General features: G+C 39.6%; 1 protein-coding gene across 1 annotated transcript in view; it reads left to right on the top strand.

Annotated features, from left to right (window-relative positions):
- Window positions 1-21,106, top strand: part of LOC134648848 (uncharacterized) — a 146,467-nt gene that overhangs the window by 69,705 nt on the left and 55,656 nt on the right. Inside the window, exons 27-55 of the mRNA XM_063503429.1 lie at window positions 384-599; window positions 1,356-1,538; window positions 1,630-1,830; window positions 1,931-2,221; window positions 2,436-3,590; window positions 3,669-4,004; window positions 4,407-5,663; window positions 5,965-6,270; window positions 6,907-7,227; window positions 7,364-7,681; window positions 7,773-8,084; window positions 8,168-8,482; window positions 8,563-8,877; window positions 8,969-9,280; window positions 9,491-9,805; window positions 9,891-10,217; window positions 10,306-10,617; window positions 10,839-11,159; window positions 11,251-11,565; window positions 14,933-15,256; window positions 15,363-15,677; window positions 15,751-16,083; window positions 16,229-16,528; window positions 16,750-17,073; window positions 17,160-18,095; window positions 18,521-19,450; window positions 19,553-19,867; window positions 19,963-20,271; window positions 20,369-20,686. Of these exons, the coding sequence (XP_063359499.1) occupies window positions 384-599; window positions 1,356-1,538; window positions 1,630-1,830; window positions 1,931-2,221; window positions 2,436-3,590; window positions 3,669-4,004; window positions 4,407-5,663; window positions 5,965-6,270; window positions 6,907-7,227; window positions 7,364-7,681; window positions 7,773-8,084; window positions 8,168-8,482; window positions 8,563-8,877; window positions 8,969-9,280; window positions 9,491-9,805; window positions 9,891-10,217; window positions 10,306-10,617; window positions 10,839-11,159; window positions 11,251-11,565; window positions 14,933-15,256; window positions 15,363-15,677; window positions 15,751-16,083; window positions 16,229-16,528; window positions 16,750-17,073; window positions 17,160-18,095; window positions 18,521-19,450; window positions 19,553-19,867; window positions 19,963-20,271; window positions 20,369-20,686 (11,832 nt within the window). The remainder of the gene's footprint in view (window positions 1-383; window positions 600-1,355; window positions 1,539-1,629; window positions 1,831-1,930; window positions 2,222-2,435; window positions 3,591-3,668; window positions 4,005-4,406; window positions 5,664-5,964; window positions 6,271-6,906; window positions 7,228-7,363; window positions 7,682-7,772; window positions 8,085-8,167; window positions 8,483-8,562; window positions 8,878-8,968; window positions 9,281-9,490; window positions 9,806-9,890; window positions 10,218-10,305; window positions 10,618-10,838; window positions 11,160-11,250; window positions 11,566-14,932; window positions 15,257-15,362; window positions 15,678-15,750; window positions 16,084-16,228; window positions 16,529-16,749; window positions 17,074-17,159; window positions 18,096-18,520; window positions 19,451-19,552; window positions 19,868-19,962; window positions 20,272-20,368; window positions 20,687-21,106) is intronic.

Raw genomic sequence — 21,106 nt, forward strand, 5'->3', positions numbered from 1 at the left:
ATAAATGGAGTGTGCGAGAACCCATGTGCGATGCAGAGCCTGTGTATAATGAACACGACATGTATCGTTGTCGACCATGTGCCCCTGTGCATGTGCGATGGGATCACTGGGAACAACTGCGTAAGAGGTATGCTACTTCGATAATTTGCATACATGTAAGAACATGTTAAATTGTTATAGAAAGTTATATACTCGTAGGTGTACATTTTCCAAACACAATGTAATATATTCAGAACTTTGATGGTTTTGTTTTATCGGACAAATATGTACAGTACGTTTATCATTTGTTTCACCTGTAAGTAGTTGTAAATAAAGACACTAATATACTGTAATATCTTACTATAAACGTAACACGTTTACTAATTTACCATCTAACACACTAGCATCACCTGGGACACCTAAGGCACCAGAACCATGTCAATCTGACCGAGACTGTATACAGACAGAAGCCTGCTTTATGGGACTGTGTCAAAACCCCTGTGGGTTTAACAATGTTTGTGGTATTGGAGCCAATTGCCACCCTATCAAGCAAAGACCGATGTGTTCATGTCCCGCTGGACAAGACGGAGATCCTGCTGTTAAATGTTCACCTAAAATAAGTAAGATTTAACTCACACTAATAATTCAGTATTACTTATTATTATAAAATGCAATACGTTAAAGGCCATCACCTACATACAATTACGGTATTTATCGTTTGTAGTCATTTATTACGATAATTTTATTTGACGAATCTACTGCCACAGTATGAAATGGATGTATGTGAGGTATCTAACTTATTGTAAATAATTTGTGTACCTATAATAGTTACTTTTGTTTTACAAGGGAGCAAAGTTATTGTTTAACCGCTAGTGCTTATATTGAGATGAGTGGTTCGAAAAGTGGAATCTTTAGCGTTGCGAGGGTTTCAACCGAGTTTGCCGTTTGCCACCGAGTGAAACACAAAATTTTTCACCACAGCAACGCCAGGAAAATATCAACAGTAAAACATCAAACAAAATGAAACCAAATCAAATCCAAACGAATGTTGTTAAATATTTATCATTCAAAACTATCATTTAAAAGTCAAATCTATCAGCCAACATGAGCAAACAACTCAAAATTTGCATCAGATTACTTTGGATAAAATGCAAATCAGTTTTTGAAGTGCAAAGCCTTTCCGAATTGGTGTGGTGAAAAATAATTTTAACGGGTTATTGTTATTTTTATTTTAACCATTCAAAGGTTTGAAACTAAATCGAATTCATGGGTTCTATGTGGTTGGGGGAGTAAGTATTTAATGTACGTAAGCTATGACTTTTCAATGCACAATCGTCTGTAATTTTTGTATAATACATATATTTCATTGCGCACAGCCGGTTGCACTAGAAACGAAGATTGTCTCATCACCGAGGCTTGTATAAATAATGCATGTCAACTCCCATGTGCCATACACAACCCATGCGTGCCGAACGCGGCCTGTATAAATACGAATCATGGCTCCGACTGCAGCTGCCTTCAAGGTTTTCAAGGAAACGGATATGTTGGATGTGTGCCAGGTAAGCTTATTTGCTAGAAATTTTGCGTCATGGATAACATATACAACTACAAGTACAAGTGCAACTTACTGAGAAATTTATATGATTTTAGTTATTGACTCATCGTCAGTATGTCAATATAATGAAGATTGTCCACCACATCTGCTGTGCGATAGATTAAATAGAGTCTGCATTAACCCCTGCTCCGCAAACAAATGCGGTGATAACGCCGAATGCGTCCCATCAAACCATGGTATTCAATGCCAGTGTCTTGAAGGATACACGGGTAACGCTTATTTGGAATGTTATCAAGGTAAGAGTAATTATATATTGCTCAATGTATAAACATATATTCTTATTATTATTAAGCTACAAGTATACTTAGTCACGCAATTTTATTTTACTTGTTTCAGTACAAGGATGTAGGTCCGATAATGAATGTGCAAATTCCGAGGCTTGCATAAACGGTAGATGTGATTCGCCTTGTAGATGTGGCATTAATGCTATTTGCGATGTTATAAACCACCGAGCATCTTGCAAATGTCTACCAGGATACAATGGAAATCCCATGCTAGGATGTGATCCTCCAGTAAACCCATGCATCCCAAATCCATGTGGAATTAATGCATTGTGTGAGATCGACAACGGAAATCCCATATGCTACTGTCCTAAAGGATCGACTGGCAACCCGTTCAAGAATTGTAGTAAGTTATAAGATAATAGTTATTTATTGCGACATTATCTACATTTCCACGGAAACCGAAAAACATGCCTTAACGTAATAAATAATAAATAGTTCTTACTATATACTCTGATCACGACATATTAGAAAAAGCGCTGGTTTTACTTTCAATTAACATAAAGGAAAACGTATTTTAGAAATATAATAACTAAAGTAAACATTGTTTCCTGTTTCAGTACCAGAAGGTAATGAATGTGAGCCCAACCCCTGTGGGCCAAACTCAGGCTGTCGGTTAATAGACAACAAACCAGCTTGTTTCTGTCTTCCAAATTATGAAGGAAATCCCCCTAGACAAACTTGTAGACTACCAAGTAATCCCTGCAATCCTTCACCTTGTGGACCGAATACCCAATGTACTGTATTATCAAATGGCTTTGCAAAATGCACTTGCCTACAAGGTTTTATTGAAAGCCCCAATACAGTAAGAGGTTGTATAGAGGCTCGTAATCCTTGCGATCCAAACACGTGCGGATCAGGCGCACGTTGTGACCCTAACAGGATCCCTGCATGTTACTGCCCTGAAAATACTATTGGCAACCCCTACAAATCTTGTAATCCACAAGGATATTTGCCACCTGATACCACTTTATGCAATCCAAGCCCTTGTGGCGCGAATGCTGACTGCTACGTAAGCAGTAACCGAGAAATGTGTTTCTGTAAGTCTGGCTATAGTGGAGATCCATATGTTGATTGTCAAGCTCAACGTAATCCCTGCACACCAAATCCATGTGGACCGCAAGCTATTTGTAATGTCAACTATGATGGTCAAGCTTCTTGTACTTGTGCAGGTGGTAGCACTGGTAATCCATACGGTGTTGAAGGCTGTCTTTCACGAGAATGCGAAGTAGATGATGAGTGCTCCGCTAATAGAGCTTGCATTGGATATACGTGTAGGGACCCTTGTCCAGGTGCTTGCGGTTTAAATACTAAATGCCATGTTGAATCCCATCGTCCAGTGTGCGTATGTGAAGATGGACTAATAGGGAATCCTTTACTCTGCTGCTTGCCTCCGGAATCTCACAAGGCGATATCACCATGTAACAAGGTGCAGTGCGGCATTAATGCAATTTGCCAGGATAACGGAAATGAAGCTCAGTGCTACTGCCCAACGGACTTCATCGGGGATCCATATGTTGAATGCAAACTAGAATGTACAATGAATTCAGATTGCCCATCGAACGAAGCGTGTGTCAATAATAAGTGTGCTGACCCTTGTTTAACTAAAAATGTTTGTGGTCTAAATGCAGTTTGTCTCTGCTCCGATCACACTGTATCATGTTTATGTCCAGATGGTTATATAGGGGATCCGTTGGTTCAATGTACCTATCGACGTAAGTATATTATTGTACTTACTTAAAATTGTTTAGGTATGCTCTATATTTTTTGCTAACATTTCTTATTGTTTTCAGCCATTATCATTCCGTCTGATAACACTACGGCACAGCCATGCACTCCGAACCCTTGTGATCCGAACGCTCCATGTGATACTTATGGGAATCAATTTGCAATTTGCGATGTTTGCTTGGGACCGGACGCTGTTAGTAATCCATCATGCAGGCCAGAATGTGTCCTTAACTCAGATTGTGCATTTGATAAGGCATGCTTAAAGAATAAGTGTGTAGATCCATGTCCTGGTTCGTGTGGTATGAACACCGATTGTACTGTTTATCGACATGATCCGATATGTCGATGTATTAAGGACTTTGAAGGAAATCCTTATGAATATTGCAAACCCACAACCAGACGTAAGTGCTTTTTTTATTCCGGGCACCTTAGACCGATTCAGAAAATTGACTTATAGGTTTGGTAAAATGTGGTTTTCGAGACTCTTAACTTTCCTTTTTTTTAATATTTGGCTCCGACTTACGCTATCGGTTGAAGTTTCGCGAGTATATTTACTCTTTATAAATAATTCTAGTAACACAAATGAAAATATTTTAATAAAATAATTTGATTTAATTTCTAGTTATATAAAAGTTCGTACATTTGAATGATTAAACGCATCACATTTAGATTGAGAGAAATTATACATTTGTGATGACAAAGTTATATTTGCAGTTGGAATTTTAATACTTACATAATGCTATTTGTTGAATCACTAATAATAATGTTTTGAGCAAATAATAAGATTTATTTATTTATTTCAGCTATTGAAGCGACAACTTGTGACAACATTCAATGTGGAGCTAACGCTTTTTGCCAGGATTCTTATGGAGTACTAAGTTGTCAATGCCTACCAAATTTCTATGGCAATCCTCAGTTGTCATGTCGTCCTGAATGTGTTGTTAACAGCGATTGTGCTACTAATCTAGCCTGTCTTAACAATAAATGTGAAAATCCATGCAAAGATGTTTGCGGTATAAGAGCCCAATGCGATACTGTTAACCATCACGCAATATGCTACTGCTCACCAGGTGAAACGGGCGACCCTTACGTAAGATGTCAGCCTGTTATTGAATCTCCACCATCGCACCACGTGTGCGACCCTTCGCCTTGTGGGCCATACAGTCGTTGTCTTGTCTCACCAACCGGATTCCCAGTTTGCTCGTGTTTGCCAGGCTACAGAGGAGTCGCACCAATGTGTCAGCCAGAATGCGTCAGTAACTCAGATTGTCAACAAACAGAGACATGTGTCAATCAGAAATGTGTCAACCCATGCCTGGGTAGCTGTGGCGTCAACGCAGATTGTATAGTTGTAAATCATAATCCTATATGTGCTTGTGGACGTGATAAGACTGGGGATCCTTTTGTTGCTTGTGGAGAGATGGAACCTATCGATACTGTACCAAAAAATCCTTGTGTGCCTTCTCCTTGCGGGCCTAATTCCATATGTGAAATTAAATCTAATCATCCCGTCTGCTCATGTAGCTCCAACTATGTCGGAACTCCTCCATTCTGTAGACCGGAATGTGTAATAAGCCAAGAATGCGCGTCTAATCAAGCGTGCATAAACGAGAAATGCGCGGATCCGTGTGTTGGCGCTTGTGGAAATAATGCCAAGTGCGACGTCGTTAACCATACGCCTCTGTGTAGTTGTCTCGAGGGCTACAGGGGAGACGCTTTTATTGGATGTGTTATAATAGTTAATGAACCACCGACACCTTGCAATCCTTCACCTTGTGGAGAAAATACTATATGCACAGTAGTGAATGACGTAGCTCGATGCTCATGTATACCGCCAAATATCGGAAACCCTTACGCAGGTGGTTGTCGACCAGAGTGTACCATGAACCCAGACTGTCCTAATAACTTAGCCTGTTTATCCAATCACTGTCGGGATCCTTGCAGAGACTTATGCGGATTAAACGCTGAATGCAGTGTCACCAACCATGTGCCGGTTTGCACTTGTTTCAAAAACCATGAAGGTGATCCGTTCTCATCCTGTCGACCAGTTACTGTAACTCGTAAGTAGTACTTGTAACATATTCTGCATTCAATGTTAAAATCAATTTTAATTTCCTGTATAGGGCTAAAATGGTTGCCTCTTTATCTTCTGTCACCATGCCTGTCACGTTCTAATACCTAACTGCGAAAGTGACGCATGCCACGACAGGCGATACAAACGCGGCCATGCTATTATGTCTGGAGACAGGGGAATATACAGCTTTCGGCTGATTAATAAATGGCGTAAAATGTGATGCTGATTAATAAATAACGTGGTAAATTAGGTACAAACTAAAATTGTTTTTGTTTTTTACTTTACAGATCCTCCTTTAAATCCTTGTGAACCTTCGCCATGCGGTCCTAACAGTGAATGCCAAGTGGTGAACCAGCGAGCGGCGTGTTCATGTCGTGTAGGTTACCTCGGATCGCCTCCTGCTTGTCGCCCGGAGTGCTCTGTCAACTCAGACTGCCCATCTACAAGAGCCTGCATAAATCAAAAATGCAAGGATCCCTGCATACACAGCTGTGGTCTTGATGCCCGCTGTCATGTAGTTGGACACAATCCGATCTGCACATGCCCGGAAAACCAGCCCGAAGGCGATCCGTTCATTAAATGTTACTGGAAGAGTAAGTTGCCTCTCTTATTGTAAAGAAACGAAATTACTGTAAACAATTTTATTTCTATTGTAGCTTTTTGTTTCAACTGAACTACTAAATACAGCGCGTTAAATATGAAATAAGAGGAATTAATAATAGTTATTTGTTTTACAAGTTGTTGTTTAACCGCTCGTGCTAATATTGATATCCGAGCAAGCGAAATATTCCAAAATTGAAAATTTTAGAATTCAATTCAATTTGAAAAGTGGTTTGGTTCGAAAAATGTTATTTGTGTTACTTATGTAACCAATATTTGTTATATTGTGATTTTTTCACAAATGTATTAAAAACGTCATTTGTTGTAAGTGTGCCAGTGTCATTATGTAATTGTCCCGTGTCTTTACATGTCGTACATAATGACACATTTTGCATACATAATTACAATAGAATAGAATACATTTATTTACGTCTAGAATGTACTATACTCGTAATATAAATCTTTAGTTGAAACCAGTTTAACGTAAATTCAAATATATAAATAAATAATTCTTCCAATAGTAGAACCCGTTCTTAGGTAGGGTCACTATCGACTAATAGGCTAGGAACAATGTTAATACTCGTATGTATAAGCTATGAATAGAAATACTGAGCATTGTTTTTTTTAAGGTAAGCTGCCGCCATCTCCTCATCCAGATCCATGTTTACCTTCGCCATGTGGGCCTCATTCTACGTGTGCCAGTGAAAGCGGTCGTGCTGTGTGCGCCTGCGAACCTGGCACCTTAGGCGCGCCGCCTTCGTGTCGCCCTCAATGCGTCATCAATCAAGACTGTCCTCTAGCTCTAGCCTGCCTCGCCGGGTCTTGTGTCAACCCTTGCGTTGGCTCTTGCGGATTCAATGCACGGTGTATTGTGCAAAATCATCAACCTATTTGTTCCTGCGATGATGGATATTCCGGTGATCCATTTGCTGGCTGCAGTTTCATTGAAGGTGAGTTAAGAATTATACATGTTTGTATTGAATTATCATTGTGTAGAAATTATTGGTTTTAGGGAATTGTTCTTCACTCTTCTGCATGTTACATTATTGTAGTTTTTGACAGCATGTATTACACACCATTTTTCAGTTGCAAAAGAGATACCAAGTCATCCTTGCAACCCATCGCCATGTGGACCCAACGCCATTTGTCGAGAAAGAAGTGGCGCTGGTTCTTGCACTTGTATAGATGAATTTTACGGAGATCCATACCTTGGTTGTCGCCCTGAATGCGTAATGAATACTGATTGCGCAAGACACAAAGCCTGCTTTAACAATAAATGTGTGGACCCATGCCCTGGTACTTGTGGGCAAAACGCTGAATGTAGAGTGACCAACCACGCACCCTCATGTTACTGCTTGACTGGATATATTGGGAACCCTCTTCATGCATGTTCTCCTATTACGAGTAAGACTTTCAATCTTCATATTACTTTGTATATCTCTGTTTTTAACTGTTATTTCATATATTTCTGTTTCGTCTTATACTTTTTCTATAGTTTCGCCAGAACCTGTGGATCCGTGCCACCCTTCCCCTTGTGGCCCTTATAGTACATGCCGTACATTTAACGGGCATGCTGTTTGTACATGCCTAGAAAAATGTATTGGTTCTCCACCAAATTGTCGGCCTGAATGTATTGCCACATCCGATTGTCGACCTAACAAAGCGTGTATCAATCAAAAATGCCAAGACCCGTGCCCTGGTATGTGTGGTATTAATGCGCAATGTCAAGTGGTCAACCATAATCCAATATGTAGCTGTTTGAGTGGTTTTACTGGCGATCCATTTTCAAGATGTTACATTGATGAAAGTGAGTTATATTTATTACGTTGTTTTGATAATTATTATTCCTCTCTTAAAACACTTACTTACTTTATAAACCTACTTCACCAGGGCCACCTGCGCCTCCGATAGATGTTTGTATACCAAACCCATGCGGTCCAAATTCTCAATGTAAAGAGATAAATGGTGTACCTGTATGCTCGTGTTTGAATGACTACGTGGGTCGTCCTCCTAACTGTAGACCAGAGTGTGTTATTGATGTGGAATGTCCTGGAAACCTAGCTTGCCTTGCCGAAAAATGTAGAGATCCATGTCCGGGTTCATGCGGAGTGCATGCTACTTGCACTGTTGTTAAGCACGTACCGGTATGTTCTTGTGAACAAGGATATACGGGAGATCCATTTTCGGGATGCTCATTCATACCCAGTAAGTTAAAAATACAATAAACAGTTAACCGTTATAATCTTGGAACAACAGGTATATACAAATTTTAACTTATCTTTTAGATATAGAGCCTCAGGTTCAAGAAAGCCCATGTCATCGTTCTCCTTGCGGAACAAACGCTATCTGTAAAGAAAGAAATGGTATCGGATCCTGCTCATGCCTTCCAGAATATTACGGAGACCCATACGTTGAATGTAGACCAGAATGTGTATTAAACTCTGATTGTCCTAAAGACAAAGCTTGTTTCAATAACAAGTGTAAAGATCCATGCCCAGGAGTTTGCGGTATGAATGCTGAATGCCGTGTGCACAATCACGCTCCTTCTTGTGCATGTTTACCAGGATACGAAGGGAATCCGTTTTCATCTTGTTATATCGGTACGGCATTAAAAACAAAACAATAAAACATTTTTTTTAGAATTCGGATAGTCAATATTCAAATAATAATAAAAACCGTTTTTCATTTTAGGAAAGATTGATCCAATTGACCCTTGTGTGCCTTCTCCATGCGGGCCTTCTAGCGTGTGCCGTGTAAGCGCTGGCCATGCAATATGTTCATGCCAAGACCAGTACTTTGGGTCCCCACCTTCTTGTCGTCCAGAATGCATGGTCAGCAGTGAGTGTATGCCTAATAAGGCATGTAAAAATCAGAGATGTGCAGATCCATGCATTGGGGCATGTGGAAATAATGCAAAATGCACTGTTGTAAATCACAATGCATTATGTAGCTGTCCAACAAATTATATAGGGGACCCATTTGTACAGTGCACGGAAGCACCAAGTGAGATATATGACTTGTTCTTTATTTAACTTTCTAATTATTACTAACTCTGATTTTAAGAGTAGTATCACCTAACGCACTTATTCATTAACAACGTTAGCGATTAACCACTAAAAACGGCCAATTATAAATAACTAAAACGCGCCTAAACTAATTATGAAATAGCTAAACGAATTTATTAAAATAAATACTTAAAAAAAATATTTTTAGAATCACAACCAAGACCGCTGGGAAATCCCTGTGTACCTTCTCCTTGCGGACCAAATTCCCAGTGCCGTGTGGTAGGAGAAACGCCTGCGTGTTCTTGTCTGCAAGGATACATCGGTAGAGCACCTAATTGCCGACCTGAATGTATATACGATGAAGAGTGTTCTAGTAACCTTGCGTGTGTTCGGGAAAAATGTGTCAATCCATGTGCGGGCTCTTGTGGCACAAATGCAGAATGCGTTGTAATAAACCACAAGGCTGTTTGTCATTGTTGGGAGGGTTACACTGGTGATCCATATGGAGGTTGCCACTTTTTCGGTAAGAATCTTGATTTCTCTGGGTTAAATATAATGGTAAATCATTTTATCATCAATAATAATATCAACAATTATTACATATTCAGTTATTGTGGCGAGCGAAGAGGAAACAAACCCATGTTCTCAGTCACCCTGCGGCCCTAATGCTGTATGCACAGAAAGAAATTCTGCTGGAGCATGTACATGTTCTCCTGGATATTTCGGAGATCCATATCTTGGGTGTCGACCAGAATGTGTGACAAATAATGATTGTCCATGGGATAAGGCTTGTTCGAATAATAAATGTACGGATCCATGCCAAGGAGCCTGCGGCATTAATGCGCAATGTACGGTTGCCCATCATAATCCCGTATGTTTGTGCCTAGAGGGTTATGAAGGCAATCCCGTAGTTTCCTGTCATCCTCGACTAATACGTTAGTATACATATGCAACTCACTAAATAATTTGTACTTTATGTAATTAAATATATTTAATAGTAATTCAATAAAATAATTATTGCAGCGCCAACTACCATTTTAAATCCATGCATGCCTTCTCCGTGTGGAACATACAGCCACTGCAAGGTGGTCGACGGTCATGGCGTGTGTTCATGTCAGGAAGGTTATGTTGGGTCGCCGCCCACATGCAGGCCTGAATGCGTATCTAGCACAGATTGTCCTCAGCATCAAGCATGCATTCAACAGAGGTGTAAAGATCCATGTCCAGGAACTTGTGGCATAAACGCTAGATGTCAAGTTATTAATCATAATCCTATTTGCACGTGTAAAGCTGGATACACTGGTGATCCATTCGTATCTTGCCAGTTAGAACCAAGTAAGAGAGCATCAAACAATAAAATATGTTTAAAAAACATTAAAAGTTTAATTTTAACTTGTCAACAGACAAGAATATTTCAGTTTTTCTTTCAATATATAACTTACTGTACTTTTGCATGCTATCCTTTTTACTGTATATATTCAATACCATATCATTGTTCGACTTTTCTGTTTCTGCCTTATATGCTGTATCACTTAATTTTTTGTTTTCTTTCTTAGAACCTATGTTTGAAGGGCCTAAAGGAAATCCATGCATACCATCACCGTGTGGTCCATATTCTCAATGTAAAGTAGTGGGAGAAGCGCCTGCATGTTCATGCTTACCAAACTATATTGGTATTGCACCTAATTGTAGACCAGAATGTTCTATCAATGCGGAATGCCCTGGTAATCTTGCATGCCAAAACGAGCGGTGTATAGATCCGTGTCCGGGGTCATGCGGTTTGAACGCGGACTGTTCCGTAGGCAATCATGTAGCATTATGTAATTGTATAGCAGGTTACACAGGTGATCCTTTCAGTGGATGTTCTCGAGTCGAGTGTAAGTTTTTAGTTGCATGATTTGTGTTAATTTCAGTACTCCGAGTTACATAACCCATAAAGGATAATAATGTACGATATGATTATTACAGATCCACCTGAACCTTTGCCAAATCCCTGCAATCCTTCACCATGTGGAGCGAATGCATTATGCAAAGAACGGAATGGAGTTGGATCTTGTTCTTGCTTGCCAGAATATTTCGGAGATCCGTACACTGGTTGTCGGCCAGAATGTGTTTCTAATTCCGATTGTGATCGGAACAAAGCTTGCTCAAACAACAGATGTAAAGATCCATGCCCAGGAGCATGTGGAGTAAACGCTGAATGTAGAACAGTCAACCATTCGCCTACCTGTACGTGCATGTCTGGATATACAGGAAATCCGCTTGTTCAATGTGTCATAAAAGGTAAAACGATTTTAAGGACCTTCACTTAAAACTTCACACATTACAACTTATCATTTTTCCGAAAGTGGTGGGGGTAGTTGCTGTGCGTCATAAAGTCGGCAGTACCAACTTTTCTTTCTTTCTTTAATCGTATCATGTGGAATCCAAATGAAAGGGCTTTGTGAGTAGATCGCAATATATAACATACTGTAACATTTTCACTACTTGGTCTAACAAATTATTAGAAAACTTTCAAAAGTTTCACAATCCAGAGTTGACTTTGAACTGCTCTAAATTGAAAATGACTGAATGGATTATTCAAAATTGTATACCAAATGAGTGTGAATATCCTCTATATAATGTTCAAAAATAATTAGCCAGATATATGTATGTGGTAGTTTATATATATTTTATTTATTTATGTAATTTATAAGTATAGTTTGCTTTTTAACCGCCTTCAAAAAAAAGGAGGTTCTCAGTTTGACCCGTATGTATGTATGTATATTTGTTCGCGATTATCTCGCGTTTGGATGAACCGATTTTGATGCGGTTTTCAGAAAAGTGTTTGTTACATTCTGGAGAAGGTTTTAGTATACATAGATCTGAGCTGATGCTGAACCCTGGCTGTGCCTACCCAAACTAGTGGAACTCAGGTTTGGTGCAACGTAGGCACACGCTGTTTTGGTCATCCCACACGCCTTGATGAGCACTTGGGAGAGCAGTACCCAAGATAGAGCTGATGCTGAACCCTGGATGTACCTAGTGGAACTCAGGTTTGGTGCAACATAGGCCCACGCTATTTTGATCATCCTTCACATCATGATGAGCATTTGGGAGAGCAGTACCCAAGATAGAGCTGATGCTGAACCCTGGCTGTACCTAGTGGAACTCAGGTTTGGTGCGCCATAGGCCCACGCTATTTTGGTCATCCGTCACATCTTGATGAGCACTTGGGAGAGCAGTACCCAAGATAGAGCTGATGCTGAACCCTGGCTGTACCTAATGGAACTCAGGGTTGGTGCAACATAAGCCCACGCTATTTAGGTCATCGGTCACATCTAGAAAACCAAACCAAATTAACTTAATACTAAATTACACTAAAACTAAATGGAGAGCCTAAGAAACTAGTATTTTAGCCCAAAACCTAAAATAAATTACCTATCACTAAAAAGTAACATAAAATAAATAAAACAGAATTTAAAAATTAAAAAAAAAACAACAAAAAAAATTACTTAATATAATAATATATCTTTAAAAAAAAAGGGAACCGCCTTCAAAAAACCAACCCACTGAAAAGCACAAAATAATTTTTATATGGCACCCCTATACGTGTCCAGTCCCTATCCCGTCGTAAAGCAAATTTCTGCCAAAAAGTAATTAATACCTAACAATAAGAAAATGAATAATCATCCGGGTAATTACTTAGTTTTTGAAGGCGGTGCCAAATAGGGCTTCCAATACCGGGATCCCGATATTTCGGGATCCCGGGATCCCGTCCTTTTAAACGCATTTTTCAATACCGGTATTTTTAAAGGCAATACCGGGATCCCGGTATTTTAAAAAATGAGGGAAATGCGCAGTATAAACCCTTTAAATCCATTATATTCGGTTGTATCAAAATGCTTACTAAACGTCAGACGCATCTAGAGTTAGACCAAGAAAAGTCTGCAACGATTTTGATAGCACGCGCAGTGCAAGTATTATATTAAACTTCTATGAAATTATGACGTACAAATAACACTTGCACTGCGTACTGCATATGTTATCAAAATCGTTGCAGACTTTACTTGGTCTAACTCTAACTGGTCTCTAGCCCGCATTTTATTATTGAAACAAGATCGTTGGCTAAGGCGTCAGATAAATATTTGGTGGTTGGTGGTGGATGAATCCTGAAGTTATGTGAGTGATGAATATGATGATAGTGACATTAAATTTAACATAATTAGTTCTTATAATTTTATCAAAAAATAAAACGAAAGAGCAAGGATAACTGTAATAATGGCAAACCAATTTTGACGGAAATTTGAAAAAATGTTGTCTGGTTGGTTAAGTTGGACTACAAATGTGACTGGTGAGGTGAAGTCAACAAATTGGATAAAATTATTGCCAACCTGGAGTGTGAAATAAAATTATTGCAGATGGCGGCATTGATTGTTTATTGTTGTAATCGCTTTTAGGACATATCTGGTATTCCAGTGAGCCTTTCTAATTCCCGTTTTTAATAAAACTATATATTTGTAAGCGATTCATATCCAATACCGGGATCCCGGGATCCCGGTATTGACGAAGACAGTTTCAGTATTAATACCGGTATTGTGAGAAGTCCGGTATTTGGAAGCCCTAGTGCCAAACCAACAAAATATTCTTAACTACCAATCAGCAAAAAAATACGTAGTACCTACAAGAACTAAATTAATGAGTAAACTAAGTATATATATGTCTTTATAATGCAAGTAAGTGCAGTTCTTCGTTGTCTAAAATATCGGTTCTCAAAAATTTTGGTTTGGCACCGACTTCAAAAACTAAGTAATTACCCGGATGATTATTAATTTTCTTATTATTAGGTATTAATTACTTTTTGGCAGAAATTTGCTTTACGACGGGATAGGGACTGGACACGTATAGGGGTGCCATATAAAAATTATTTTGTGCTTTTCAGTGGGTTGGTTTTTTGAAGGCGGTTCCCTTTAAAAAAAAAAGATATATTATTATATTAAGTAATTATTTTTTGTTTTTTTTTTGTAATTCACTCATTACATTTTCTCTTTCTGCACCAATTGAAGGTATCTCTGTTTGGCCCTATGGTTGACTGGCCATTTGGCATTAAGTCCGCCATTTGTACATTGTTGTATATATTTTGTGCAATAAAGTTTAAATAAATAAATATATCAAAAAATAAGAAAATACATCAAGTTGAAAAACAGTATAATCTTCTGTTAAGTACATAATCTAGGTACATTAAAATGTACTTTTCTTATTTTTTAACCGTCTTCCAAATCTCAAAGAAGGAGGTTATCAATTCGGTTGTATGTTTTTTTTATATATCTGGTTAATTATTTTAACACATTATATAAAGAATATTCACTGGTTTTTGACCAGGAACTGGCTTGAATCCCACTTGATGTTTGGCTACGTACCGTTTGATCACATTTCGGATAATCCGGTCAGGTACATTTTGCTTGCGAAAGTGATGCAAAGTCAGTAGGTACACGATTTAATCCAATTGTTTATTCTCGTAGTCATATACACGGCTGGAAAAAACGCCCTCTATCTCTGGACCACCCTTTACTTTTGAATACTAGCAATCACTAAGCTCCATATTTGTAGGCTATATTTAACTTACAAGGCAGATTTTAATATTCAATGTTTAATAAATGAACATTTACAGAACTTCCTCCTGGACGAGACGATAACGTAAAACCATGCCAGCCATCTCCTTGCGGACCTAACAGTTTATGCCGAGAAGTAAACGGTCATAGCGTATGCACATGCGATAGCGGGTATATCGGTACACCTCCCACCTGCCGCCCTGAATGTATCGTGAGCTCTGAATGCCCACAAGATAAGGCATGTGTCAACAAAAAATGTATTGATCCATGCCCGAATGCTTGTGGATATAATGCACGCTGTCAAGTCGTTACACATAATCCCATATGCAGTTGTACACCTGGATACACTGGCGATCCGTTTTCCAAATGCGAGTTGGAAGAAAGTAAGTATACTATAAAGCTATGCTACTTGGTTCAATGGGAAGTAGGTACATATTATATTTTAAATTGAAAATGATATTTAACTACATATTTATAACGATATTTTAGAGAAAGTACCTTCAAATCCATGTGAACCAACTCCGTGTGGACCGAACTCCGAATGCCGGATAATTGGAGATCAAGCAGCATGCTCGTGTATGCCAAATTACATAGGAAGAGTGCCAAACTGTCGTCCCGAATGTACTATTGACGCTGAATGTCCTAGCAATACAGCCTGTGTTAATGAACGATGTAAAGACCCTTGCCAAGGTGCATGCGGTCAGAATGCTCTCTGTTTGACTGTTAATCATAGACCGATATGCAGTTGTCAACAAGGTTTTACAGGAGATGCGTCAAGAAATTGCATACAAGTTGTGATATCATGTAAGTATGTTAGTAGTGTTTATAATGCATATTCAACTGCGAGCGATCATATTTAAATTAAATTAAATTTTAGCTACTGAGATGACTCCAACATCGAGTCCATGCACGCCGTCACCTTGCGGACCAAATGCGGAATGTCGGGAGCACAACGGGGCTGGTGCTTGCGTTTGCTCGTCAGGTTACGACGGAGATCCATATAGCCCCAGTGGCTGCCGCAGGGAATGTGAGGTCAATGATGATTGTGCGCCACAGCTGGCATGCACACGGTTCAAGTGCATAGATCCTTGTCCTGGAACATGCGGACAAATGGCTCAGTGCTTAGTCGAAAACCACGTTCCAATCTGTACTTGTCCAAAAGGCTTCTCTGGTGATCCGTTTTACCAGTGCAAAGAGTTGACATATACTCGTAAGTAATTTATTTTAATAATAAACTTAGCAGATTTGGTAAACTAGTTAAAAGTATACATAAGATTAAAATCTGAACAATATTACTGTTTTTCGACTGCCAGAAGGCTGTCTTATCTTTATAAATATCGTTTCATTTATTTTAGCTCCTCCAACACAAAACCCATGCGAGCCTTCACCATGTGGACCTAACAGCCAATGTAGACAAGTCAATATGCAAGCAGTATGTTCATGTCTTCCAAGCTACGTGGGATCACCCCCGTCATGCAAACCGGAGTGTGTTGTGAATAGTGAATGTGATACCTCTAAAGCTTGCATCAACCAGAAATGTGATGACCCTTGTCCCAATACTTGCGGATTAAGAGCCCATTGTCAAGTTAAAAATCACAATCCTATTTGCACATGTCCAGCAGGAATGACTGGGGATCCATTTACACAATGTTATCGTAAGTGTCAATGTTTGTTTTGATGATGATTATTTCTAAAAATACATATATAATGGTAGCTTTACAAATTATTATAATGGTGACTTTCTTTGATTTAGTTATATAGGCTTTTCATTTTTAAATTATTTAACCAAACCCGATTGTTTTACAGTCAATTTGTCAAATAAATTAAACTCGACTTGTCTACTCTTACATTATTAATATACCTACATTTATTCTAGAAATCGTTTCGACCACCGAACGGCCACCATCTTGTACCCCTTCACCTTGTGGTCCTCATTCTCGCTGCCAATTGTTGGCTAGTGGACCAGCCTGTTCGTGCTTACCCGGATATGTTGGATCACCACCGAATTGCCGCCCTGAATGTACAATTAATTCTGAATGTCCGGCCGAGCTAGCTTGCGTGCGACAAAAATGTGAAGACCCATGTCCAGGATCCTGCGGAGTAGATGCAAACTGCCATGTTCTAAATCATGTAGCGGTGTGTGTTTGCAATGATAGATTTACAGGCGATCCTTTCTCAAGATGTTTGCCAATTCTCGAAGGTTTGTAGTCTTATGACTGTAAAATGTATGACTGTCTCATTATATTAATTACGAATGGTCTCTAAAAACAATAAATTGTCTTTCAGAACCTACGACCCCTACACCATTAGACCCATGTAACCCTTCGCCTTGTGGTCCAAATGCTCAGTGTAATAATGGCTTTTGTACATGTTTACCAGAATACAGTGGCAATCCTTACGAATCATGCAGACCAGAATGTACTGGTAGTCAAGAATGTCCAAGAGACAAAGCCTGCTTCAGAAATAAATGTCGAGATCCATGCCCCGGAGTGTGTGGTCAAAATGCGAAATGTGACGTTATTAATCATATTCCGTCTTGCTCTTGCATGTCTGACTTCACCGGTAATCCATTTACTCAATGTCGTCCAGTTGAAATTATTACAGATAAAAAAGATCCATGTCATCCTTCCCCATGTGGACCCAATAGCATTTGTCGAAATGTAGATAATACAGCTGTTTGTGCGTGTATTGAAGGATTCCAAGGATCTCCACCATCATGCCGACCGGAATGCATTATTAGCTCAGAGTGCGCTTCTACTAAGGCATGCGTTAATCAAAAATGTATAAATCCTTGTATTAATTCTTGTGGTCATGCCGCTAGGTGTGAGGTCATAAATCACAGCCCAATATGTAGTTGTAACCCTGGTCAAACTGGGGACCCATTTAAGGGCTGCTACGAAATTATAATTCCGCCGTCTGATCAAATTGATGTATGCCACCCTTCACCGTGTGGACCAAATGCTTTATGTATGGACAGAAATGGAAAACCTAACTGTAAATGCATTGATAACTATATCGGACAGCCACCGAATTGCAGGCCAGAATGTGTTATCAATCCGGACTGTCCTTCGAATCAAGCTTGTGTTCGTAACAAGTGTATAGATCCATGCCCAGGCTCGTGTGGATTGAACGCTGAATGCAATGTTGTCAGCCACACTGTTTCGTGCAGCTGTAAAGAGAAATTTACTGGCAACCCTTTCCTACAATGTGTTCCCGAAAAAGGTTAGTATAGTATAGTTATTTCCGTTTCATTAGTGTATTTTTTATATGATTTCGGTAATTTAACTAAGATCAAATCATGATTTTATTAAAGGGTTATAATTAAAGGGTTCCTTGTACATTTACGATATTTTTTTACGTTTATCAGTACCTAATCTGTTTAATATTGTTAATTATTAATGTCAATGAATACATGCATGCAACATGTTATTATTTTAGGTTAGGCATGCATGACATTTAATTTGTACATGTACAATTTGTACATCCGCAAAACATGGTGATCGAAATGTGTTTAAAAGTACCACCTGTATATTACCTATGTTAAACAAATAAATTCTAATTCTGACAGCAATTTTCAGCTTTTACACTGTACCCCATATAATTATTTGTTGTTCTGTACATTTAAGAAAATGAAATTTTCATTTTAGAAACTGAACGTCAGCCGTGCGACCCTTCTCCATGCGGAGCTAATGCTGTATGTACTCAACGTGATGGCGCTGGAGCTTGCTCATGCTTAGAAGGTTATTTTGGCAATCCATACGAAGGATGTCGTCCAGAATGCGTTTTGAGTTCAGACTGTTCAGCGGATAAGGCGTGTATTCGAAACAAATGTGCAGACCCTTGTCCCGGAATTTGTGGCTCTAACGCCGAATGCACTGTCATAAACCACGTTCCATCTTGTGCGTGTGTTAAGGGCTATTCCGGAAATCCATTCGAACAGTGTGCGAAGACTGAAGAAGGCCCAATTAGACCGTGCCAGCCATCACCATGCGGTCCCAACAGTATTTGTAGAGAAAACGGTGGTCTAGCTTCTTGCGAATGTCTTCCAGATTATAGGGGTGCACCGCCAGATTGTCGGCCTGAATGCACAGTAAGCAGTGAATGTCCATCAGATCGTGCTTGCCATAAGTTAAAATGTGCTGATCCATGCCGAGGCACTTGCGGTCTAGGTGCACACTGTCAAGTCATCAATCACAGTCCTTTATGCAGCTGTCCAGCAGGAACTACTGGAGACGCATTCATTAGATGTGTAGAACCCATTGAAGACCAACCACCTCCACCAACACAGCCGTGTTATCCAAATCCGTGTGGACCTTATAGTGAATGTCGTGTACTTAATGGTAACCCATCCTGCTCCTGCTTACAAGGATATATAGGCGGTCCACCTAACTGCCGACCAGAATGTCTAGTAAATACTGACTGCCCTTCACACCAGGCATGCATCGCTGAAAAATGCACTAATCCATGTGATGGTTCCTGTGGATTTAGAGCCGAATGCAGAGTTCACGATCACATACCAATATGTAGTTGTCCATCAGGCTTTTCTGGAGATCCGTTTATACAGTGCTCTGAGTTTGGTAAGTTTTTAATTATGGATACGGATGTTGCTATAAACGGATTATCAGTGCCGGATTAAGTAAATAATTAAGGATATTATTTAATATCAACTATCTTTTCAGTTAATCCAACTCCTGCACCGGATCTCTGCAATCCATCCCCCTGCGGAACCAATGCAATTTGTGATGCCGGTATCTGTACGTGTCCTACTGGATACTTTGGAGATCCTTACGTAGGATGTCGATTGGAATGCAGCACAAACGGTGAATGTTCTCCCACTCGTACATGTCAGGGAGGCAAATGCGTGGATCCATGCCCTGGAGCTTGTGGAACTCGTGCTGTTTGTTCTGTCAATAATCACATACCATCTTGCTCTTGTCCACCCGGAACATCTGGAGATCCGTTTTCATTCTGTACAGAAACGCGACAACCACCAGGTACCTAAATATTTTAAATAAAATAAATTGGCATTAGCTATTAGCATTATTCAATGTAAATGGTACCATTGGTATATTATATCTTTTACTTTTAGGACCTCCACAATCACCATGTTCGCCGTCTCCTTGCGGTCCATATAGCGAATGTAGTGTTAGTAGTAATGGGGCTGCTGCATGTTCGTGCCGTCCCGGGCACGTGGGCTCACCACCATCTTGTCGACCAGAGTGCCTCGTGAGTGCAGAGTGCAAGTTGCAGTTGGCGTGTATTGACCGTAGATGTCGCGACCCTTGCGATGGCGCTTGTGGACGTGGTGCTCGATGCCAAGTCGTAGCACATTCACCAATTTGCACTTGCCACGATGGGTTAACTGGCGATCCGTTTACATATTGCTATCCTGCGCCAGGTATTACATTAATTTAAACTCTACATCGGGTTTTAATGTTCGTTATTTATTATTATCGATAGAGTTATTTTTCCTAATTGTAAATTTATTCTTATAGTGAGTGTACCACCGGAAGACCCAGAGCCATGTCAACCTTCGCCTTGTGGACCAAATTCAATATGTATAAAATCAGGAGAAACACCGGCTTGCAGTTGCCAACCAGGGTTCATTGGGACTCCACCAAACTGTCGACCTGAATGTACAATCAGTGCCGAATGTCCAGCGGCTTTTGCTTGTGTGAATCAACGATGCAAGGATCCGTGCGTGCAAGCATGTGGCCCAAGAGCTGTTTGCTCAGTGGTAGATCACCGTGCTTCCTGCGTCTGCGAACCTGGCCTCGAAGGAGACCCATTCCAGGGTTGTACACCACCACGAGGTAAGAAAACATTTTGTACTCGAGTACTTACTTCTAGATGAATATCTATTTATCTAGAATTACTACGCCTCTATAATTTTATATGCTGATGTCATGTTGCGCCGAGGGTTGGAATTGTATTTTCTACCCGGCTGCGCGACAACAGAAAGAAATTCATCCATTTTACAATGAGTTTTTAATTACTGTATTATAAAATATTGGGGTTTTATATGATTATAAGGTAAAAATAGTTGTTTATTTTGTGGTGATTAAATGATTGTTCGGCCTTAAACGTTTAGATGCAAAACGCATGTAACCCCCTGCTTTGCAAAGCGTGATAATTCATGCTTGGAAAATTGTGCTTTATTTAAAGTGTTTAGAAAATTGTCACGCCTCACACGGTCTAGGTACTAATGTAAAAAGCTATAGATTGGTATAGAT

This window comes from Cydia amplana, chromosome 6 (assembly GCF_948474715.1).
Source record: "Cydia amplana chromosome 6, ilCydAmpl1.1, whole genome shotgun sequence".
NCBI lineage: Eukaryota > Metazoa > Arthropoda > Insecta > Lepidoptera > Tortricidae > Cydia > Cydia amplana.